This window comes from Poecilia latipinna, unplaced genomic scaffold (genome assembly GCF_001443285.1).
Source record: "Poecilia latipinna isolate Pla-1442-1.1 unplaced genomic scaffold, P_latipinna-1.0 Scaffold504, whole genome shotgun sequence".
Classification (NCBI taxonomy): Eukaryota; Metazoa; Chordata; class Actinopteri; order Cyprinodontiformes; family Poeciliidae; genus Poecilia; species Poecilia latipinna.
The window spans coordinates 304,305-329,478 of record NW_015113120.1 but is presented as its reverse complement, the minus strand read 5'-3'; the positions used below and the strand labels follow the sequence as shown (position 1 = coordinate 329,478).

At 42.7% G+C, this 25,174-nt stretch overlaps 1 protein-coding gene across 3 annotated transcripts; it reads left to right on the top strand.

Moving 5' to 3' along the window:
• Positions 1-754: 754 nt before the first annotated feature.
• Positions 755-21,887, top strand: pak6 (p21 (RAC1) activated kinase 6). Of its 3 annotated transcripts, none has more exons than XM_015040329.1 (9): positions 755-1,245; positions 11,682-11,929; positions 13,968-14,630; positions 15,411-15,944; positions 17,368-17,501; positions 19,316-19,442; positions 19,535-19,660; positions 19,733-19,867; positions 20,734-21,887. In XM_015040329.1, exons 2-9 carry the CDS (start codon positions 11,726-11,728, stop codon positions 20,899-20,901), a joined length of 2,091 nt encoding a protein of 696 aa, XP_014895815.1. In that variant the 5' UTR covers positions 755-1,245; positions 11,682-11,725; the 3' UTR covers positions 20,902-21,887. The 3 variants fall into 3 exon arrangements, with proteins under 3 accessions (XP_014895815.1, XP_014895816.1, XP_014895818.1); XM_015040330.1 differs by lacking the exon at positions 755-1,245 and adding an exon at positions 10,049-10,320; XM_015040332.1 differs by lacking the exon at positions 755-1,245 and having other exon boundaries at positions 11,856-11,928; positions 13,966-14,630.
• The last annotated feature ends 3,287 nt before the right edge of the window (positions 21,888-25,174 follow it).

Genomic DNA, 25,174 nt, shown 5'->3' with positions numbered 1-25,174 from the left:
GCAGATTGCTGCACTGTAGGCTTTCTCAGCTGACTTTTCCATTCCCAAGGAGAACCATCCTTATTTTACTTCCTTTACAGGGCCCCTTAATATCAAAATGCCACGCACTACATGTATGACCCAAATCCGATTCAGTCTTGAAGGCAGTTTCTGCATGACTTGACCCTAATACATTCTCCTGCTTTGAGGCTTGTTCTTGCTCCTGTATAAATTATTCAGGAATTAATCGTGGAGAAAAAGCGAGCAAGAAAGGATGTTTTACTTCAGAGACGATTGTATGTATAGGACTTTGGCAGTCTGTTGTGTTTTTATCCACTTGGGAACATTGGAAATACAAGAAGCTGTAAGTTATTTTAATGATGGAAGGAGGTTTGGCCAATCACATGCATTCGAAACATTTGACTCCGATGCCATCTGCCATCCCCTGACCCTGCCATCCTAGGGATAATGCATTGAAATGAACAGCAGCTTACTGGGTGAAAGCATCACCCTCTTGTTCTCATGTCACTCATGTTACGTGTGAAGGGGACAGAGGGATGGAGATAGAAGGGTGGGGGAGGAGGACGAAAGGTATCCCAGGTGATGAGGTGTAGAAGAGCTCTCCTTTCCTCACTGTTACCGGAAACCAAAAATACACACACACACACACACACACACACACACACACAAACAGAGCTATCAGTTCTTTTGCAGACCAATGAGGGAGTGGGAGGAGGGAAAGAAGGAGGGAAGTGATAAAGAGAGAGGGAGGTGGGAGGGTGTGTGTAGAAAGCCAGCAAGCTTGAGAGGGAGAGGAAAAGAAGAAAAGGAGGAGGAGGGAGGATGGATGGAAGGAGCTTCATGATGGGGCCGTGATATTCTCTCCTTACGGACGCTGCCTTTTTCTCTACCATGGCTTTGTCCCAGCTTTGTGCAGCGTCCCCGGGAGGAACCGCCGGCGCACGGCGCAGCACTCAGCCAGGGAGCCGGAGATGAATCAGCCCCAACAAAGAGCCTTTGAGATGGCAACGTGTGCTTCTGCCTGGAGGGAGGAACGCATCAGGCTTTCCCAGGCAAGCGGCAGCCTGCAGCGCGCTCTGGCTTGAGAGCCAGTCCTTCCTCGTCGCTGTGTGTGTGAGTGAGGGAGAAAGAAGGATGGATCTGCTGTGTGTGTGCATATGAGTGTGGATGTAAGGGAGCAAGTGCATAATCGTGCTTCCAATCCTTCCTGGAGGAGTGAGGCTCTCTTCTTTGCTGGACAGCAAGGTAAGAAGAAATGAGTGATTTCCCTTTTTGTTCTCTGACAATTTATCCCCTCCAGAGAGCTGGTTACCCTGTCTCCCCACAACAAGGGGGTAAAGGTGGTAAGCGAGAGGAGGGGGAGGGAGAAAATGGGAAATGAGGGTTAACGTCATTGAGAAGGAGCAAGCTTGTGCATGGATGGCATCGCTGAAGCATCAGCCGTGGTGGAGGGAGACTGAGACGGAGGTGGAGAGGCTGTGAGCAGAATGTATCGCAGCCAGGTGCAGATGGGCATGGAGGGGAAAAAAAGGAGGACGACTGAGGAGGTTGTTTGATGCATCCAGTGATGGATCTAAAAGAGGAGCCTTCACCTTCTGCTCACCCCTCCTCCTCAAAACCCCAACATCCTCTTTCTCCTTCTCCCTCTGCTCTCAGCCTCTAACTCAAGGAATTAGGATGTAGCACAGTGGGATGGATTTCTGAGCGTACCTGAACTTTACGGCTAAAGCTTCTCTAGAAAAATCGGTGACTTTCTGAAACCTGGAGCAGAAAAGGAAGCGGACGTGTTACATGTGTTCAGAACATTTAGCAAACCTGTTGTACAAGAGCTTGCATAAACGTGGGAGGCAATGTTTGAGCTGTGCTTTGTTCGAATGCAGACTGGAGAAACAAGAGCAGTTTTCAGTGCTGCAGAAAGTAGCAGAGTCTCTCTATCAGTGTCTTTATTAGATGCTAAGTGTTGAGCAGAAATCAATCTAAGGCTAAGATGTTTTAAGGAAGAGTATGGATTTTTAGTTTCAGTCCAGAGCTCCGAGACCCACACAGGCCACTCACTCTTCCTGACAGTCACAGCCTCAAGTTACTCTTGGACCTTCAAAGAAGTTCACACCGATGCTGGAACATTTCATATTTTGTCTCATCACAATCACAAACTTCAGTGAAATGGAAACTAGTCATTAAAAAAAAAAACTTTTTACAAATGCAAATCTGAAAAGTGTGGTTTGCAATTTTATTCACCATCCCTGAGTCAATACTTATTATTGTCAAAAAATTTACTGCAAGCTTTCCACCGAATACGGCATTTTTTATATGTAGGCATCAAGCAAAATTGATGAGTAAACAGGAAATCTTCAACTATAGAACAGTTAAAAGAGTTTCCTTTTAACTCTTCCATAAAGATTAGATTTGTTGCATGCACAACTAAAATCCATCCTGCCATCAGACGACGGAATCTCTGCAGCTCCTCCAGAGCTACCATGGGCTTCTTGGCTGCTTCTCTGATTAATGCTCCCCCTACCCAATTTAAGAAGTTGGCCATGTTATGTTTTTTTTTCACTTTCACATGATCATGGTTCAGTAAGATGTCCCAAGCTTGAGATATTGTTTTGTATTCTTACTGTGCTTTAAGCCTCTATAGGCCCTATTTTCCACAGATCTGCCTGTTGTGTTTCGGTCTTCATGATGCTCTTTGTTCCCTACTGTTCTCTTAGGAATCCCAGAGGTCTTCAAAGAACAGATGAATTTATACTGAAATTAAATTACAAAGAGCTGGACTATAGGTTTGAGTTAAGTGTATTTTACTTCAATTGGATTTAGGGTAATCAGGATAAAACATGTAAAAAAAAAAAAATAAATAAAATGCAGGAAAGAATATAATGTTTTTATTCCACTTCATTCTTAGACTTCACTTTGTTTTGGTTTAGCCCATAAAATCCCATCACAATGATGGTTGTGGTCGTAATGCGACGTAATAGTTCAAGGCACATAGCTCCTATTCAAGGCAATATATGTGCTGTAAAGGTTTATAACCCTGCCTGTCATCTTTCTATGCACAAACCCAGAAACATAAGGCAGGATTTTCTTTGTGACATAGAGATCAAATTGAGCGACTGGGTTTTGCCATTTCTGGTGATGATGAAACTTGAAGTAAAAGCTGTGCAGTTGTGTCTCAGGTGTCTCATTGATATGCAAGAAGGAGAAGGGGAGAGGGTAGAGGAGGAGACAAAGAAGGCCTGTTGCATGCCTGCACACAACTTTGCATCTGCCTCTGAGGGTGGTGTGAACTCTCCAGCATCCTCTGATTTTCTTGGCAGGGTTGCGTCACACTTCTCCTTTTGCTTTATTTTCCATGTGGCCCACAGTAAAAAAGACAGGCAAAGCAAACTGCTGCGCTTGAAGCGGGACACTGACATGACCGGAAGGGATAGGAAGAGGACTTGCAGCGCTTAAGATGTTTTTCAAAAATGTTTCTGTCAGTTTCTTGACAAGGAGCACAAGCAGCCTAACATCACCACCGGTCATGATACAACTGGGATTAAAAAAAAGAAAAAAAAAGAATGCCGTTAGCCCAAATTAGTCCTGCATGATTTAACTTTCCTCTTTGGGTTAAATTAGCACCCATGATGTTCAGCAGAGGAGGGCAGCAGCCTTGATGCAGATTGATGCCATAAAGCTTAAAAAGTGCTCCCAGCTTCATCCCTTGGAGAGATTTGCTGAAGCCTTAGCTGAAAAAAATAATAATAATAAAAAAAAAAATAATAATACTAAAACATAAATCAAAGCTTTTAACATCTCCTGCACGTACAGTAAAGCTTGCACCAAGTCCCAGTGCATCAATAAATTAGACCCCGGAGAGAAGAGAGGAGCTCGTGCTATTGGTCCGGAGTGATCATACATCTCTATCAACACAGCGTCAACCGTTCAAAACACGACTAAGAGCCAAGAGCATCTTCAGTCAAAGAGTGTGGCTCTGTGCTGTGGTGTATATGTTATTACTTTACATGGAGAACTGATTTAGCAGTGTATTTTGTTTTGTAATTTGTCAGCATCCAAAGAAGATCTTACAAACACCCTGTGACACTAAAAGTGTTGCTGAGACGGGAGCTGCTGCTTTCACAGCCCATTTATGTCCACAGTGTTCGCCGCAGAGAGGAGCAAACATGTTTTCTTGTCCATATCCTCATCTTGGGGAATCAGTCCCATTATGTCAGATGACAGAATGATGTATGCACTCTGTGTGGATGCCTCTGTATTGTCCTGAAATCTCCCCTTTTTCCCCCCCTGTGGCCTGTTTACTGCAGAGGAGCTGATAAAAATGGTTATATCCTCGAAAGGAGGGTATACACTGATACAAAAGGAACATTTCAAACAACTGGCTTTTTTCATTATGCCATTCCTTTTACTCTTGTCAATAGGAACAGAAAAACTGTGTGAGTTGGACAGAAATGTTGGAGTTTACAAAATTTTTCCAATCCTCAGGCTGTCATTTGTTAATTCGAAAAAATGACAGTTATACAAGTCCAATTTGGGTGATGTAAATTTTTTGTGACAGTTTTTTTTTATTTTTTATTTTTTAACTTTTTTCACGGGAGAAAAATAGACAAAAATGGGAAATATTTTGGGAGAAAAGCACACCTAAATCACTCCCACTCCAACTTCACACCTTAGTATAAAGGCTTGTCATTCCACAGCTTCTACATGTGGAATCCTCGCGCCCTCCTCCTCCCCTCTCACCTCCAAGCATTACTGTGTTTTTTCAACCATAACAAAGGGGGTTCCGACTCGTCCTACTTACTTGGAAAGCCAAACTGAACTCCAGCCAAATATCGCCAGAATTTCCCTCTTTTCCGTTTCATTTGACCTTTCCTATTTCTGCATGGTTTGTATGAACAAACACAATAAAACTCACACTTTGTTAGCTAATTATAAGAGGACACAAATATTGGAGGGAGATGAAATCCAGTCATTTAGTCATTTGATAAAATTGGACGAGTCAAAGAAGCAGCTAGTGGGGCTTGTCCTAAAGTTGTTTTCAACACCAAAAGTAAATCTATATCTGTGGAAAACACGACTTTGCTTCCATTCAAGAGCCACACTTAAACTGAGCACTGTGTTCAGATGTAAAGGTAATCATGAAAAGACAGGTTTTAGGGGTTCTTTGATGTGTTTTTTTGCAATATCTGCACAAAAATTGCACAGGAGGATTTGCTTTTGTTTGTTTTTTCTTTGTCATTTGGTTGTGTACTGCTTGCCTTTTCTCATTTAAATTCCTTAAACTGCTCTATTCCATAAATTGCTCTGTTTAAGAAAATGAGAATTACTCAAGAAGAGTTGAGCCTCTGGTTGGCACAAAGGGACAGAAGAATATCATGGACATCTTGTGGAGACATTAAATATTAAGCCATATTTGTTCTTAGGAAAAATCAACATGCATTTATATGTAAATATATTCACTCAAAACCTGGTCAAGGCTCCTTTGAGATACATTTCTGAATTAATGTGCTGTGCCATGGAGATGGTCAGTCTGTGGGTATCTTGAGGTGTTGGAGAAACCCAGGTGACTTTAATAACAGGTTTCCTCTCTTCTACTGCTCATCTGGACTTCCGGTCAGGTCAGGTTTTCAGTCATTCAGCCAAAGGGATAAGATGGTTTTTAAATCAGGTGTGAGTAGTATTTGCAGTATAGACAGTTCTCAAGTCTTGCTAGTGCCTTTTTCTGCCATTCTTTTTCCTCCCACTCAACTTTCCATTCACTAAATGTTCAGATGCAGAGCTTCGTGAACAGCCAGCATCTTTAGCAGAGAGCTTCCGTGATGCATCCTCCTTCTGGAGGGTGTCAGTGGGTGTTTGCTGGACAACAAACATCAAAGTTCAGCGCCTAACCGAAATGCCTAGACCTGCTTTCCCCTGAGCCACGCAAGTTAGAGAATGCATGCCATTCTCCAGCATTTCACATATTCCTCGCACTTTGTCATGCACGACATGCAGCATCAGCCCACTAACATGAAATATAAATGGCGGCATCATGTTATTTTATGTCGCTGAATGGAGTGTATTTCATCACGAGCAGTCTGCCGTCCTTCAACAGTCATCCCATGTCTCTCTAGAGGAGACTTCAAAGAGAAATGAGACGTAAATCATAAAACAGTCCCATTGCCTTGTCCGGTCACGTCCTGCATTCTGTACCTTTTTATATCCTCACATGAATCTGTGTGCATTAGAAAGCTCAAGAAAGAGATGACCATTGAAGACCTCCCTGCATTCCCCCCACCCCCAATCCTCTCCTTTAGAGGCAGACTTATTACACTCAAAGGGTAAAACGGTCATTGTAATGAAGCTGATAGAAGAGTCCTCCACACTGCATCACACAGTCCAAAACCAGCAGTTCAGGACTTTTCCTGCGAAATACTGTAGCTGCAACCTTCTGTGAGTCACTATAGCAGCTGGATTATTCTTATAGATGCATTTAGAGAAACAAAAAAGAGGATTACCTCATCTCCCACCGTCGCCCACCCTCACCTCACTATTTGACATGAATCCTGCACAAAATAAACACGTGTCTGATGCTGGAGAGGAGGGAGGGGGGGCGGAGGGGCGATCAGTACTAAAATTAGATCACTGAAAAACCAAACCAAAAATACCAAGCCCGCAAGCACAGTCACCTGCACAATCACTGCATTTCTCTACACGCATGCCAGCATGAGGGAAATAAAAGCAGAAATCAGGGCAAATAGGGAGTGGGGAAAAAAAAAAATCATTCAACTGAGCTGGGAGCACTAACGTCGAGCAAATCCAATATCTCTCTTATCTCTCAATCCCCTCCCACTCAACCACAACTCCCGCTCGGGGTGATTTGAACATGAGAGGAAAGCAAGTGTGCCCCCTGCTCTTTTGTCGTGATGTAAGCAGGAAGCATATGGATTGCATGGCTGAATTTCTGCATGGCATGAAAGGCCAAACTGCTGTTCTGGATGAAGAAGCTCCATCCAGTCCCGGGTAAGGTTGTGACTGCGTCCTCCTCTGAGCTCTGAGATTGGGATGGGATTAAGTAATGACACTCTGGAGAGGAGAATTGTCTGGCTGCATGTTTTTCTCCATAATTTCAATAGGTTATGGGGTTTTTTTTAAAACACATTTTGTTTAATTAAGTTTTGCTCTTTTCAAGTAGAGTTGGAATCAATTGTTTGAATAAAAAGGCAACCCTTGTCACTCTGTATTTCCTCTCATATGTCAGTTTTTTTTCCACACTACCTTCAGTCCATTTCATACAATTCCTTACATTTGACTTTAAAACTGTATGAAATAGGTCATATCTTTAACCATTATTCAGCATACTCCTCACAATAATTGCTTGAATTTTGGCCCATTCCTCCTTCACAGAACTGCCGTACCCGAGTCAGATTTGTAGACAACCTCACAATAGAGCACACTTTTCCAGGTCTGCCAAAAAATTATCTGTGGAACTGAAATTATGAATTTGTAATGGTGACTTCAAAACTTTTGCTTTGTTTCATTAAAGCCTCTTTGATCCTAATTTGTCGCTATGCTTTGGCGCTTTGATCATTTGAAACATCCATTTGGGTCAAACTTAAACTTCCTGTGATTTATTGAGATCTTGTCTCTTTTGTTTCCTCATTCTGTTATTTCCTTGTGATGGCAGCTATTTCTCATGGCTCAAAACACCCCACAACTTCACAGTTGCGATGGTATTTTCAGGGCAAGGATGCAAGATGGTAATTTCCTCATCCCACAAGATATTTCTCTATTTCTCATTTTTTGTTTCAAAGTTTTGAATCCGAAAACAATCCGAAAACATAGCAACATTTTTGGAATGACCTCATCCTCTCTGGCTCTTCACATCCCTGACAGCAGCCAGCTGACTATTGCCTCTACACTTTGATTGCTCCAAGACAAGCCACTGAGGCATAGGGTCAAGTCCCAGCAGTTTTAGAGGAGATGTGACCAGAAAACCAGATCGTGCTCCGTGTACATTTGCCCCTGCGCATACACATTACCTTGGAAATCAATAGGAAACTGTTATCAAGACCATCATGGGCTCAGCAGAGTCTGAGAGGTCATAATAAGGCTAGCTGCATGTGATTAAACCTTGTAAATCAATAAGTGCATCAACTTTTGGAGTGATTTTGCCCTGTTGGCAATAAATGTGTGTATGTGTGAGTCCGTTCCCTAGGTTGTTAGGTTTCTACTCACTTTTCAGAGATTAGACACTTTGATTGTGCCCGATTCGCTTCCAGTTTGAACTGATGATTACTTGGTGAGGGACCATAAAGCCCCCATCCCCCATTTGCTTCTGTGTCATCATTTTTGCTGGCAAGGAAAGACTTTGCGCTGCATTTCACTCTCAAGTAAATCACGATTGATCGGCTTTTAGGGCAATTCATGAATGTAAAACTGTAAATATCAGTTAGGTCACTGCCAAAATCTGAACAGCTATCTGCAGTGCTTATATCCACTCGTCATTGGTAATGTGCAGCTGTCTACTTGGAGACTCCAAACAGCAAAGTTTTATGGTCAAAGAGGTAAACAGTGAACTGTTTGCTCGCAATCATTAAATTATGTTTGTCATGTTCATCACATATATACAGATGATTAATCTACATAAATTTTAAGAAGATGGCTTGATGCTTCTTTGCAGATGAGATAAAGTAATTTTCAGTTTTGCAGCTTGTTACTGTGAAAAGGGCCACAACTGTTTGTGGCTGTAGGATACTTTCAGGTCTGTCTGTAATTTCAGTCCCAAATGTTCTCTCCCTCCACCATAATGTCCCTGTCAGATAGGATTAGGGTCTTTCCCAGCGCCACGGTATGTAAGCAAGGAGAGAGTGATACATTTATGCAACACTTAGCATATTAGTCGAGTGATTGAATTATCCTTGGAGAGGGACACGTACTTCCAAGAACCCCCTTCCTGCACTGAGCTCATGTGACCGGTGGGCCTGACCTCATTGCGACGTGGCAGGCCGAGTGGCGCGGGTTAGTCACCGGCGCATCTCCTAACAGGCAGCGTTGATATCGTTTAGAGCCATGCCGGTCTCAGGGATGGAGGCGGAGGGAGGAAAGGCTGGCGAGAGTGATTGCCTGCTGGGTCACAGAGGGTTGCAAAACTCATTTTCTCAGCTCCCACCACTTCACAGTGCATGGTGGGAGATTATCAGATAAACTCAGGGCACCTTGAAGGCCTCTGTTTTTGCCACATTATTGCTGGTTAAATTCTACATGGACATAGAATAAGTTCTTGTCTCCAGGTCATGTTGACACAAGGTTATTGTGCTGGACTGATTCTGTTACGCAGGAGGGATAGTTATTGTTCTTGTTGACTTCTAAATATTTCATAGTTTGATGCAACGGTGATTGCAGACAGAAGTGATTTAAAGTTAGATACTTCTGATGGCCTTTTGATGTTGACTTCAGTAAAGTCTGATGCATTTCCCAGGAACATCAGGAGTCACAAAAGTGAACTAAAACATCATAAACTTGAATCAAAGGCCGTATTTTCCTCACTATAAGGCGCACCGGATTATAATGCGCACCTTCAATGAATGGCCTATTTTAAAACTTTTTTCATATATAAGGCGCATAGAATAGACACTACAGTAGAGGCTGGAGTTACGCTATGCATTCACTAGATGGAGCTGCACTAAAGTGAATATCAACAAAACAGTCCGACTCCGGTCGGCCAGGAGAGCCTTCCGCGACTGGGCCGGGGCGTGGCCGGACGATGGTCACCCTTCTCCGTTCGCGCACAGCATGTTGGTGGAGAACGTGGTGCTAAATGACCTGCAGACGACCTGACTCTAGACGGTCGGTAGGTAGATTGGTCAAACTTTATTAACAAACCAGCGTTCTGACAACTATCCCAGCATGCACCGCGCGCTTCTTCTTCTACGGGCGAAAATGAAGTCGGCGGCTGTTTACCGTAGTTTCTAGACCTGTTATGGTTCAATATTGGTTCATTTATAAGGCGCACCGGATTATAAACTGGTAAATTGAAGGTTTTTAGGTGCGTCTTATAGTGCGGGAAATACGGTGCTAGTACAATACATTACATTACTTCTAGTCTACTGACTGGAAGTAAGCTATACTAGTGGAAACATGCGAAAAACTGGTCAGCATGGCTTTGACAGCTGTAATGTACACAGAGTCTTCCATGGATTATTTTGCAGGGTGTATATCATTTTTAATACTCCATCTTTAATAAGATTTGACGGTACTTCTGAGATCTTCTGTGAGGTGCAAGCAATTTTAAAGAAGGGCTTCGGACCTCTGAGCAACAGTTCTTTTCTTTTTTCCATTGTCCAGGTAAGATCATTGTCTCTGGTTCAGGAGGGGCTTAAGGAATGCAACAGTCGTATCCCATGACATGAATACATCTGTTTGTGTTGGCTGTTGAAGCACTGATGTCAGCTGCAATGCACATCTTATGGGTCTCCCTCAAACTCTCGGAATTTGAGTTCTGCTTCAAAAACCTCTCGAAGCTGCAGTTGTCCATGTTGTCAGTGAACACTTTTTCTCACCATCAGTATGACTGGAGACAGCACTGAGCTGCCGGACTCTTTTGCAATAACCTTTTGTTGCTAATTCTTATTTATTGAGATGCAGCTGTCAGTGACGAGCAAATACTGTTATTCATCTGTGTGGTTTGTTTTTTCTTCCCAACACTGAAGCTCATAACTTTATTGTCTGGACAGTATTTACTAGCCCCTTTAAGTTTATAGCTAAAATATTCAGAGAAAGCATAAACTGAAATCAAGAGAAAATGTTTCATAAGTATTGCTAAATCTGTTAAAGAAGGGATTTTTCCAGCCAATAGTCTGCAGAGGACATCTGCCTGCATCGCTGGCTGGGACGTCCTCTACAGTATGATCTGCATAAGACAGCATTAATATTTACATAGGACTAAAGCATGAGTAATTATCTCCCTGTACAGCTGCAAAGCTTTGGAAATGTGTTGTAATGTAATTGAATTAGTTCCCTCCATTTAAAAAGAAAATAAAGCTGAACACACAGCAAACCTGAGTTAGCTGCTCAGCATGCTCATCCACAGATTAACTGGCTACCTCACCGCAATCAAGGGCAACACGAGCTACTAATTAGGATAGGATATGAAAGGCTTAAAGAGGAGTTTAAAGATATCCTTATATAGTATGATTGTATTTGTATAAGCACATGTGTGTGTGACTGAGTGTGAGCTTGTGTGTTGCCTCCTTAATGCACCGAAAGCCTGTGGGCACCGGCCAGCCCGGCCGCGTGTTCGTCTGCAAAAGGGCAGGGAGAACGAATAAGCCCTAATTGACCAGATATCCTTCATTAAACATGTGCTCACAAATCCATCCACTCTCCCTGGAGCTGTTTTCACTCTACAAAGCTTGTGACAGCCTTTAAGGCAATGGGAATGTAGGACATTCACATGTCTCACATGCAAGACGTCCACAGGACAGAGGAGCAGAGGAGCCATTTGAATTAACTCCATGTGGTGGAGATTTTATTTGAATACACCTGAGCAGAAAACTGAGAATAAAGGGGAGTGGAAACATGTTTTGAGCCATACAGGTTGGAGATATTTGCTTATATTCAAAGGACAAGATTACAGTTATTTGATGGTGTGCTACCTGCACACAGCTGAGTAGTTTCTTCACTACTTATTGCTTCTTTCTCTTCAGGGACATACTGAAGCAGGCAGGCTGCCTCTCTCTTGGACCTGAGGATGTTCCGCAAGAAGAAAAAGAAGAGGCCTGAGATATCAGCGCCAAAAAACTTCGAGCACCGTGTTCACACCTCTTTCGATGCCAAGCGGGGCTGCTTCGTGGGCCTGCCGACGCAATGGCAAAGCCTGATAGAAAACCTGCGGAGGCCCAGACCTATGGTGGACCCCTCTCGGATCACAGAGGTGGAGCTGAGGCCAAAAAAGGTATGCCACACCTTCACTTTCAGCAAAGTTTATTTTAATCGACTTTTCACTGTTTTATCCGCACAAATGTTGTTCATTATGGAGTTCTGTTGCTAGCTGCATCACTGCGGGAGAGTATTTTCTGCGCTGCAGAGGTATTCTGCTGTCTCAGACAATCCCATAATACTCTGATGACAACGTGGAATGACTGCTCCCCTTCCCTTCCTTCTCTATCACAAGGCTGCGCTAATGACCCTGCTGCGTACGCTGGCTCCACAATGTTGAGATCCTCATGGGGGAACACAAGATTTATTACCGCATGCAGGCAATTAATAACAGTATAAGGTGCTTTCCCACAAACGTCATCAAATAAAGAAGGGATAAAAAAGTGCAGGTACTGCAAATGGAAATGTCTGTGAGTGATCCAGTCTGCAAATCTCAGGATTTCTGTGCTTCACAAAGTGTTTGGGTTGATAGTTTTCTGGGCCTCCTAAAAAATAAAAAGCACTGCGATGTGGCGGCGATTAGTGCTGTGCAACATGAGAACCACTGTGTCAGCGTTTGGGTCGGACTTGTAGTTTTGTTTTTTGTTTTTTTTTACCTTCCTCACCGATATCAACGCGAGACCCCGTCTAATGAGGAATCCTGTAAACAACACAAACCACAAATTAAAGTAGCTTTGTCTGAGTTCACCACAAAGCAGTACCTAAGGTGAAGGTAAAGAATCCTAGTCTCTTAAATAAGTTTGCACAATGTTTCATAAACTATTCTCTATTGTTCTCTAACACACCGCTGCCAGAACAGCTGAATTTATACTGATATTCAAATACGCACAGTTGGAATTTGTCCACTAATTAGGTAACTCATGAAGTCAGCTGGTTGCAGTTGAACAGCAGAACAGAGGTGGATACTGAACCCCCATGTTTTAATAGTAAATATATATGAAAAATTATAATAGCTCACCAAGGCAATTATCCTATGATAGAGACTCTACAAAAGGTGAGATGAGGACTAACCTCTACTCTACCCCATCTGTGTGAATATAATAGCTTTGAGCCAGAGAAACAGGAGAAGCTGTTGACTGACTGTAGACTGAACATGACTCTGCTATGAAACTGACTATCAAGCCACCATGCACACTGTATGCATGTTTCTGGCAAACCAGCTGATGTTTGCCTGATGATTTTATGTTGAAGCAAGTTTGGGCCCTTTGCAAGCCTACCAACTACCAACCTCTTTACGAAGAATTAGAGCAGTAACCTCTCATTTATCAAAACACAGTGCAATGCACAATGACACTAGTTTGACTTTATTGAATGTATTGAACGTAGTGCATAACTGCTGTGCATAACTGAGGAGTGAGGATGAAAATTATGTATGTTTCCCATATTTTCTTTACAACGCTAATACCCCTGAATAAAATTCAGTGCTATCAGTTTCTTTTAGAAATATCCTAATCAGTAAACATTTCTCAATGTATTTAAATCACAGGATAAATCCAGCTCTTGTGGAAAAGTTTAAAGGTAAGGGAGGTTAAAACAATATCAAAAGATGGGAACACCTCTCTGGTAAATCCATGATTTGAAAATGAAAAGTGCATGGCTCAGGGTGCTGATTTTAAGTGTGCAACCTGATTTTTACTCATACAAAATATTGAAAACTGTGAATAATTTTTCTTGCACTTCATAATTATGCACTACTTTGTACTGGTCTCTTCCCAAAATCCATTTCTGTTTATATGTATTAATAGGACAATATGCGAAAACGTAAAATAGGTGTGAATGCATTTTCTAAATACAGGAGGAGCTGCTGTAAAATCTGTTTCTCTGCTTGCTATATTTGTCAGCAGACTGTCAAGAATAAACCACCAGGGAAAGAAACTAAAGTCACTGTCTTTGAAAAATGACAGAGATGTCCTTTACACATTCCCACGTCTAAATTTAACTTGCCTCAGAGCAATTATTATGCCACTTTTATCATCGCTTTTGCTCTGAAATCTCTCGGTAATGTAATCATGTCGTGCAGATTGTGATGAAGATAACTACCTTTTCTCTTCCAGACCATTGTGCGCGGGAGCATGGTCGGTCACGGAGAATACATCTCTGCCATGATCAACGACATGAGCCGCCTGTCCGTGACCAGCTCCAACTCTTTGCGGAAGAGCAGCCCCTCGGCCAGGAAGAGGGCCCAGTCCCTGGGAAGGCTGGGAGAGGTAAACGAAGGGGATGGTTACCAGTACGAGGGCCTGACCCAGGACGACGAGGACGACATGGATGAGGCTCAGGATCACTGGAGGGACAAGGGCAGGAACATTCACAGTGAAACCAACACCCCCTACCTGGGGATGAAGAAGAGCATCACTCTGCAGCCCAATGGAATCTTGCCAAAAGCCAAGTCGACCTATGAGGTCGGTGTCGGCACAGTGGAGGGGCCCTCACAGCCTCCTCCACCTCAGAACATCCCAGCACCAAGTCATGGACCGTATCTGAGCGGAGAGCTGGGAAGTCCTCAGGAAAGACTGATATGGAAAAGAGATTTCCAGCTTCCCAGAGGAATGCCACCAAATCAGAGACCTGTAGCATGTTTTTACAGCCCTGCTGTGGCTCTCCAGCAGCTCCACGACGATCAAGGGAACATCGGACTGGAGCTCCGACCCAATCTACCCATGTACATGCACGCACAGAACAGCCCAGGGAGGCCATTCTCCTCCTATGACCTAAAAGTAAGCACATCTTTGCAAAGACTATAAATTATTCATGGATCACATAATTTATGCATATTTTTGATGCTGAGTATATATCAGAATATTATGCATGTGGCCCGAATGTATTAAGATGTTTTTCTTGAGTTAAAAAGAGCCATTTTAATGGTTAATTTGTAGAACTTTAACCAGCTAGCTTATTCAGCCCGTATATCAAATAACGGGCTGAATAAGCCCGTTATTTGATATACGGACTATAAACAATATTTTTTTTATAGATATTTTCATTGGCTGCTTTTAAAAAAAACAGCAAAAGAAAAAATTCAAATATCCTGTGTTTTTCTTTTTTTCTAAATGACTCATGAAGTCAAGTATGCATAATTTCTCAACTAAAAAGATAAGCACTCAGGAATCATCACAAATTTTGAAACTCTACCGCTTTTTTCATGTATTTGCATTTGCATACAGAAGATGAAGAGGTTGAGATCTCAGAAATGCCCATGTCAAAAACACCTGTGACTTAGCCCCTTTTACTAAATATGATTATGACTTTGGGTATTTTATTGAGTCCAGTGTTAAGAAATTAAATGTGGACTTAAGTGCTTGTGAGGTTGTAAATACTGCCGTGTTCTCCTTGAGACTCTTAAAGCCATATCGTAGCATCTTAACATGATTAATATCGGTGAAGTGGATGCACAGTGAAAATGGCGGGCCTGATTTACATCCAGGTTTAAAGTGGACAGTGATTCCCCGGCAGGCGGCCAACACCCTTTCAGCTGCCTCTCTTCTCTTGTCATGCAGGCCGAGTCGTCGGTGAGATACCACTCCAGTTTCCTGCCGACCGGCACCAGCAGTCCTCTTGTAGGAGGCATTAGACCTCAGCGTATGGTGCGCTCCTCGGCAAGCTACACACTAGGCTTGTCTCCCAATATGGGGCTGCGGCCTGGTGTACCAGACCCCTTCCTCAGGCACTCAGGATGCCCGAACCCCTCTTACCCCCGGCAGGACAGCCCATCTCAACCTCGACCTTCACCCACGGGCTCATTAGCCACCAGTCCTCCAGGAACCTGCTCCCCTGCTTTCAGACCGCCTCAGCATCCTGCACCTCGACCGCCCCCTGACCCTCCCAAGGTGACGCATGAACAGTTCAAAGCAGCCCTGCAGATGGTGGTGGATAAGGGCGACCCACGGACTTATCTGGAGAACTTTGTGAAGATCGGGGAGGGCTCCACAGGGGTGGTGTGTATTGCTACAGAAAAGCACACTGGAAGACAAGTTGCTGTGAAGATGATGGACCTGCGGCGGCAGCAGAGGAGGGAGCTGCTCTTTAATGAGGTACAGAGATCAAGATAGATCTCACAAGGGGGATCTACATGTACAGGCATTGATACCTTAAACCTTTTCACATTTTGTCATGTTACAAACCAAATTTCAACAATTTCAACAAGTGTTTCTTACATGACAGACCCAAAGTGGTGCATAATTGTAAAGAGAAAGGGGAAGGATGTAATTTCAAAGTATTTTACCAATAAAAGTCTATTATTAAAATAGACCTAGTCTGAAACCAATATGTAAAGTCCAACGTAAGCAATTACCTTAAGAATTAGTATATAGAGCCTATATACTACTTGTACACAGAGCACACCATAAGTGTCAGGGATAAAGTTGTGAAGATATAGGAGGGATTATAGATAATATGCCAAACTTCAAACAGAGCACTGTCCTTAATCTGAAAATGGAAGTATGGCATAAGTGCAAGCCTAGGAGACGAGGCTTGTTTACCTAATCTGAGAGACTAAGCAAGGAAAACATTAACCACAAAAGCAGCCAGCAGGGCCATAGTAACACTGGGGGGTCAACTGAGACCTTGATTGAACTTTTATGCCGACAGACATGCAGGGTGTAATATGTGGAGGAAAACTAAGGCTGCACCATCAGCAGGAACTGGGAAGCTTGTCAAAGTTAACAAACTAATGACAGAGCTAAAGACAGGACAATTCCACAAGAAAATCTACTAGGAGTTTCAAAAGTCTTGAGCTACGACAAGGAACAAGCATGCAGCCAATGGTGTTAATCAAAGCATATATTGATGTTCACTGATCATCTCCATCCAATCTGACTGAGCTCTATTTAGACCAAAGGGTGAAAAGTTAGTAGAAACATACTCAAAAAGACATGACAGTGAAAGGTAGTTCTGGAAAAACGGGAGCTAGACAACATAAAAAAAATTATGATAAAATTTTCTGAGGTTTGTATTGCAACATGACAAACTGGGACAAATTTCAAAGTACTAAGACGCATGGCACTGTATTTTATACTCACAGGAAATCACAATGAGACTCTCCTCATGAATTTCTCTAAAGCACTGTCATTTTTGTAATGCTTAAAAATTATTTTTGATCAATGGTTCTTTTGACTTACCACTGCCCAAAGTTTTTCTCTGAAATACTACCTGTTACTTCACTTATGTTTGGTTAAGTCTGTAGATTTACTCAAATAAGGGAAGTCAGCAAGTGGAGGACAAGAAACAATCATAATATTATATAAAACATTTGTCATTTGAGAGATAGGGAAATCAGATCGGGCAAAGAGCCTGCAGCATTTTTGATGTTGACCACTTTCATTGAACTATTTCATTCATGTACCCCAAACCATTTACTGGACTAACTCAGAATTGCTGGGCACCAAGGTCTTTATGCCACAAAAATAAAAGCGAACATAATGGTTTATAGCTTTATGACATATATTTTCGCTGCAGGTGGTGATCATGAGGGACTATCAGCACAAGAACGTGGTGGAGATGTTCAAGTCTGCCCTCGTGGAGGAGGAGCTGTGGGTCATCATGGAGTACCTGCAAGGAGGAGCCCTGACCAACATCGTGTCTGAAACCAGGTACAAAAAAAAAATAAAATAAAATAAAGCAGCAAAACTTTGGGTTCCGCTTTACAACTCATAGTCAGTGACATGAACAGCCACAAGGGGGCGGTGTAGTATTAACTGGAGAGTAATCGGTGTTCATCCAAACAGCATGTCTATTGCCTTTCAGTGTGCTCTCCGCTCCCTCTGGAGAAAAAAAAAAGATAGTAAAGCATTTTTAATTTTTAAATACCATCTTCAGTCTGTTCTAGGTAGACATTTGAGACATCTGTTACTCCTTTTATATTATAACACCCACACACCAGGAAATTAAATTGTGAAAGTTAATGTGTTTTGAGCAGTAGTCTTTCTTTTTTTCATTTCAGGTGATGAACCCTGGATTAGTTCAGTTTAATAAGGACATGCGTTTTTTTTCTTCCCTCAGGTCACATGACATAAAATCTGACACCAGGTCGAGTAGGTGTATTGGCAGAGCAATTAAAAAGAAGAGTGTGTTTTTTCTTCAATTGCTACACATTAGAAGAATGAAGTATAATACTTTGTTGTCGTTGGATAAGAAGCTGGTATCTTCTGGGTTCCTGACTTTCTCATATATTGCTATATGAAGAGGCTTTGCAAACGTATTCACACTCTTAACAATTTCACTCCAATCACAAACCCAAACAGGGATGTATTTTATATTTTATTGGGAGATTGTGGTGTATGATTGTGTTGTGAAAACAGAATTTTACAAAAAAGAATCAGAAAAGTGTGATGTGGATTTGTAATTAAAGCTTTAGCTCTCTTAGAGTATGTCTATGTACAATACCTCGGGTTCAATTAGATTTGATGGAGAGTATATTTCAGTGTCAGTTTTTTGTCTTGCCACAGATTTTGATTTGATTTTAGGCCTTGACTTAAGCTTTTGATATATCCTCTTCTGTATACTTGAAGCCTTGTTCTACTTGAAGTTGAACTAGCTTCCCATCGACTTTCACTATCCTCCCTGTCCATTCAGAAGACAAGAGCCTCTCAGGATAATGCTGCCACCACCAAGTTTCTCTGGTGTATCAAGGGTGATGTCCACTAGTGTTTCACCTCCTATAGCTGGTCCTTTATGGCTGATAATCGTTCACTTTTCTCTTCATGTCAGTTCATGCTCAAGAAACTCTTCTAATTTTCAGACAGTTGTGCAGAATTCAGAAAATTTTAAAGCTTGGGAAACTGTTTCATAATCTAACCCTGCTTTAATCTCCCCCATAACTTTATCCCTGACAAGTCTGATGTATATCTTAGTCTTCATGATCCTGTTTGTTCCCTAGTGCTCTCTAACAAACTACTGAGGCCTTCACAGAACAGCTGCTTTAGAATTGGCTGTGCCCCATTTATTCAGGGCTATCATAGTAAAGAGGACTAAAATCAAATTATAAATACTTTAGGGCCTTTTGTTTCCATAAAAAAAATATTAAAAAACATATTTTATTCCTGTTTGACTTTATGTGATACACATGTTGGTCCATCACCCAAAATTCCAGCCAAATACATACATTTTTGGATCAAATGTGCAAAACGTCCAGGTGCACAAATACCATTGCAGACTCTGGAAATGTTTATGTTGCCCTTGTGAAATATCCAAGCCAGACTATATCCAATGAGGAAGAAGCATGTTCATTCGTCATTCTGCTTGTGTGGGAGTTGTTTTTCTGAACCTTGCACCTTTTATCGTTGCTTTTAACGCACACTGATTCATAAATTTTCAGCTCTCTCGGGCTGTTGTAGCTGGTAATGGGAACGCGTGAAATGCCCATGTAAAGTCAGTCTGGATGTGTGTAAAACTTGTCGTCCTGCAGACTGAGTGAGGAGCAGATTGCCACAGTGTGTGAAGCTGTTCTCCAAGCCCTGGCTTATCTCCATTCACAGGGCGTCATTCACAGAGACATCAAGAGTGACTCGATCCTACTCACATTAGATGGACGGGTATGGCACATACTCATCCCCACCTCCCGCCTGTCCCCTTCCTTTTGATTTCTCGGTTTTGTAAATGTGTAATTTTGTTGGGCTCTCCCCAGGTGAAGCTGTCAGACTTCGGTTTCTGTGCCCAGATCAGTAAGGACATCCCTAAGAGGAAGTCTCTAGTAGGGACGCCTTATTGGATGGCTCCTGAGGTCATATCCAAATCACCATATGGCACAGAGGTGAGGAGAAAACCACTGACGATGAACCTGTGCTGTCAGAGCTTTTACACTATTTGCTTTTGCATCCACCAGGTTGATGTGTGGTCGATGGGTATCATGGTAGTGGAGATGGTCGACGGAGAGCCCCCATACTTCAGTGAAACGCCCGTAGCAGCAATGAAGAGGCTTAGAGACGAGCCGGCTCCAACCGTTCGAAATGTCAGCCAGGTATTTGAAGAGACTTACATGGAGGTTGTTGTTTACTTAAAGATTAATACTTCAGATACACAGGTACAGTTGATACATTTAAAACCAGTCCTACTTTCTTCATGCTTTACGTCTTTTCTTTTAAATGAATCTTGATCAGATTTTTTCCAGGCTTTCTGAATTTTAGCACATTTTTCATTCAGTCTCCAGTTTGGTAGACATCAGAGATGATTCAAAATATACTGCTCAAAAAAATAAAGGGAACATTTCACTTTAATTTTGTGTGTGGCTCCAAATCCAGGCCTCCATTGGTTAATACATTTGATTTCCATTGATGATTTTTGTGTGATTTTGTTGTCGGCACATTCAACTTTGTACAGAACAAAGTATTCAATGAGAATATTTCATTCATTCAGATCTAGGATGTGTTATTTGAGTGTTCCCTTTATTTTTTTGAGCAGTGTATTTGCAAATGACAATAAACCTTCTTTAATCTTTTCATTTAAGAAAAATATTCTCTGGTCAGTTTCATTGGCCCAAATGCAAAGCACAATATTTGGTGGACAATGATCTGCACATATTCTTTAATGCGCCATGGTGGTGGCAGCATTGTGCTGCAGGATGCTTTTCCTCAGCAAGGACAGGGAACAGATAGTTCAGAGTTGATCGATGTTGGAAGAAAACCTGCTAGATCTTGCAGCAAACCTGAGACCTGGATCAAGGTTCCCCATTTAGCAGGACAATAATCTATAACATGCAGCTGGAGATAAAATGCCGGTCTCCCAGGGCTAATGTGCCGCATATTTTACATGTCATATCTCCAACAACAGCATGCCATCACATTCTGGTAGAGTCATTATCATTCTTTATCTTTCTATCCAATCCAGATCTCTCCAGTTCTCAAAGACTTCTTGGATCGCATGCTGACCCGTGACCCTCTGGAGCGGGCTAGCGCCACCGACTTGCTGGAGCACCCCTTCCTGCTGCAGAGCGGTTCACCTCAGTGCCTGGTCCCGTTGGTGGAACAGTATCGGAAACGCATGTCTCGCTGCTGACCCATTTCAGCTCCAAGTCCCCAAATGGGCCAACTTCAGCCTGCCCTGTACTGTACGACTCCAGAAGAGGACTAGCGCCGGGACCCAGCTCTCCTTACGGGGCCGACGTTCCCCCCCAGAAGCAGACCCAGGCAGCATTCTGCTGCCGCCGTCATGGTGGCCACATAGTTTGTCAAACGCGGCATGGTCTCGGGCATGTGAGAAGCACTTTAGGAGCGAGCTAAAGGCAGCATGCAAGTCCTCACCTCTCAACTCAATTGGCTTCCTGCAACTTTCGGTGTGGATTAACACGCTATGCAGCCTGATGCACTGACAGCCGAAATCTGTCCTTCACACATATTCCAAATAAGTGGTACTCTAAAATCCCTTCGTGGTGTTTTTAGTGGGCATTAATGCAAGCTGTGCAAACTCATTAGGCTCAAACCTCAGTAGCTCATTGTGACAGGATAAAGGCACCTCTGCACATCCATTCTGTTGAGGAAATTGGACAACGATACACTCTTTGCATGGCCAAATGGAGGCACACCTGGCCTAATGTGAATGCTTGAATATGTACTGGGGATAAGAAAGACAATTCTCCTATATTAGCATAATAAATGGGTAAACAAAAACCCAGCTGCTACTATTGGACTACTGGGAGGGAAAAACCCCAGCACCACTCTCCTCTTTTACTCCACTTTTACATATTTATTTATTTCTAAAAAAAAAAAACAAAAAAAAAAACAAAGAAAAAGAAAAAAAGATGTTTGTTGTTTGTATGATGTGAAATTGCAAATATGGTTACATAATTAATAAATATGGACTCAAAACATACTCAGACACATTAACAATGTAAATAGAAATCCTGAATATTAGGGTCTTTAACACTGATAAGTTTGAATCTTACCTTTATTTCATAAAACGTGAGTGTAGTGTATGTATGCGTGAAGGAGCAGGTGTGTGTTACGCAACGTCATTGTTGACACAACCCTCTTTGTACTGTGACAGATGTGACGAAAAAAGAAAAACCACAAGATGTGTGCAGTGATCCTGAATATGATGTGTGTGCGCGTGGGCGTGCGTGTGTGTGTGCGTGTGCACACGTGTGTGTGAATATGAGGGACTGTTTTTGCATTTGTTTGCCTAGACAAAGCACACAGGCCTGGCATGTAGTGCTGCAGGACACCCTCCTGCCCAGAAAACACTTTGCACATAGTCTTTGTAATCCCACACGGATACACTAGTTTCATGTATTTCTATTCCTGTGTGGCAAAGAGAGCAATGCATTTTAATTTTGTATAAATCAATAAATGACGCGTACTGAACCATAAAGGCAACTCGGTTTACTCTTTTGTGTACGAGAAGAAAAATACAAGTGAATGGGACAAAAGTACAAGAGTTTACAGTTTTATTGGGCATTCAACATGTTTTCACAGTCACAAAATCTTCTAAAGCAAAATACATTTTTTTTGAAAACACAAAAGCAATTTTTAATGCATTTAGGTCCATGTAATATGAATCCAAAAAGAAGAAAAAATCACAGCATAAAATCTATATAATGTAGCATAAAATGTGTTGGAAATGAGTAATCAGCATTAAACTTTTTTATATTCCAATAGAAATCTTGCAAAAACAACTGGCAACAAAACAGTATATATTTTTCTTAAGAAGAAACATAAGCTATCAAAGAATTGAGACTATCAGGTTTAAAGTGCAATAAAAAACACACACAAAGAACAGCACAACCAGGCTTTTCTGTTTGTTGGAAATTGTCCTTTATCTAATCGAGGGTAGACTGAGACGAGTAGCTTTCAAACTCACACTTCACAGCGCTGATGCTGTCAACGCTCGGCTGGCTGTTGACCTGCTGGTGTGTGTGTGACAGAGGGTAGGTTTCAGAGCGGGACATCCGACCTCTTCTGTTCGAGGAGCCGGACGAACAGTCGATCACCATCCTCATAAACTCTGGAGCGGTGAAGCGACGCAGCAGTCTGGTCCCCAGGCCCACGAACCCTGGGGCGCGGCCCGGGATCCTCTCCGTCTCCATCTCCTCTCTTGGGAAAAGGAGTTTGTTGTGTCTGGAAACTGAGCCGAGGCTTCCCCTCTTCTGTTGCCCTCTTCGGCTGAACGGGGCCATGTCGCTAGCTTCCTCGGTTTGTGGCTTGACTTTCTCCTGGAGTGCTTTCCCAGACTGAGTCTTGCTTTTTAAAAGAGGTTTTGGAAATGAAGCGATTTGGCTGCCGTCATTTGTCAGGGCCCCGGGTTTCCCTTGACAGTCGATCTTGTCTATTAGGCATCGGTCATCCTGTAGTGAGGCTCTCTTTAATTTGCTGGCTGACAGCCTCATGTCACGCACATCACCCTGGTAGGACTGCTTTCTGCTGCTCAGAAGGTCCAAGTTAAATGACTTTGCCTTTCCCCAGAGCGGAAAACTCTCCTGTTTTTGCTCTGGAAACCGAATGTCTCGGCTGACGTCTTTCTGGCTCGGCTCACCAGCAGAGTTCATTTTTGACCCCTTCAGCTCTCTAAGCTGGCAGTTTTGCAGCTGTTTGGCTGTGAAGAGAATGCTGTGATCCTCCTCAGCGTGGCTTTTCTCTATCTGAGGAGGCAGAGCCCAGCTGTTTTGATGATTGTCCTCTTGAGACTGACTGCTGGGACACCTGAAACGGTTCCATGGTCCGCCGCTTTCTCCTATTTTTGTCTGTCTCTGAAACACATCTGGCAGTTGCTCTTCATCTGATGATTGCTTGGAAAACTTCTCAAGAACATGCCTGGGGAGCCTGTTGGGCAGCCGACGTTCTACTTCAACAGCCGTCACCACATCAACAAGTGGATCGTCTTTGCAAGCGCTCTTTCTGCAAGGAAAATTTAAAATCTGGACGCACTGGTTGTGCCCAAAAAAGTTGGCAATCTCTTTAGCCGAGTGACCAGCACTGTTGGTTCGGTCTAGTCTCAGACCTAGTCTTTTGAAAGCTCTCACCAGGAACTCCAGGACCTGGCTGTGCCCAGAAAAGGCAGCGTACATGAGGGCACTGTTTCCCCAGGTGTCAGAGATGTCCGGGTCGGCATTGAACTGCACCAGAAGTTTGACGACGTCCAAGTGACCCATCTCGCAGGCGTGGCTCAGAGCTGTGCGGCCGTCCTCATCCTGACAGTTGACGTTTGCCCCTTTCTCCAGCAGCAGCCGCGTGAACTTGGTTCTGGTCCCGGGGTCTTGCAGACACACAGCGTACATGAGTGGCGTACGACTGTTCTCAGTCTTAGAGTTGATTATGCGCCCATCCAAGGCGTCCAGGATGAAACGTGCGAGGTGGACTTTACCGCCGTGCATTGCATCCAGGAAGGTTTTGGTGCCAGAGCCCTGGCGTAGATCTTTTGGCCTCATCATCTTTCACGCACTTGTGGAGACGAGTCGACAAACGAAAAAGAGGAAGGTGTGGCGACTTGTCCAACGCCTCTCTGTGATGGCAGCGTGCATTCACCACAGAGTAAGAGTCAGAGTGGAGCTGCCAGTGTTTTTATACCTCCCTCTCCACATGCCCTCCCAACGTTTCCTTGGCAACAAACGTCTGAGGACCATTATGCAGTGGCAGCATCCATTCAGCCCGAGCACTCTCTGCCTGGAGAGAAATATATGCTATTTGAACAGAATAATTACTCAAGGAGAAAAACATGCCCAGTGTTTTTCATGTCAAGTTTGTAAAATAAAAGTATATCTTTTGTTATTTTTGTTTGAAGCAAATGACCTTCCAAGAACCTGATATTTGTGTTCATAAAAAAAAACTAAATTTCAAAGATTAAAAGTGATAAGAAATAAGAAACAGCCTTGTGTTTGTGTCTGTAGTTCACTTCAGCTGCATATCAAATTATGCTCTTCTCTTGCGCTCTGAGTTTTTCAAGGTTCCATAATGGCAACATTGCCTGAAGGATGTTTTTCTTTCCATTCATTTTGTCGTGGTACAGAGATGCAGCAATGAAGCAACAATAAAAAAAGGCAATGAAAACTTTTCAGGCAAGCAAGAATTGAAAATGGGGATCAAAAGACTCTTTCTCTTCAATGTCCCTTTTGTATGAGGATTTTTGATATCTGCTAAAACATTGGCAGCATTTGTCAAATATTTTAGTTTTGCATTTATCTTGAAACAATCGTCTTATTGCCTCTTTAATCTTTGATGTCTCTGTGTAGAGTCAGTCACAACTACTAGCAGCAATGGTTATAATGTGCAAAACGTCTTCACAGCAAACTGCACTACAGGAGCTATTGGATTACAAATGGCTGTCTGGTTGAAATGAC

Coding starts and splice junctions, on each gene's coding strand:
- pak6 (XM_015040329.1), top strand. CDS start 11,726: ATGTTCCGCAAGAAGAAAAAGAAGAGGCCTGAGATATCAGCGCCAAAA. Junction 15,945..17,367: donor GGGAGCTGCTCTTTAATGAG/GTACAGAGATCA, acceptor TTTTCGCTGCAG/GTGGTGATCATGAGGGACTA. Junction 19,661..19,732: donor AATCACCATATGGCACAGAG/GTGAGGAGAAAA, acceptor TGCATCCACCAG/GTTGATGTGTGGTCGATGGG.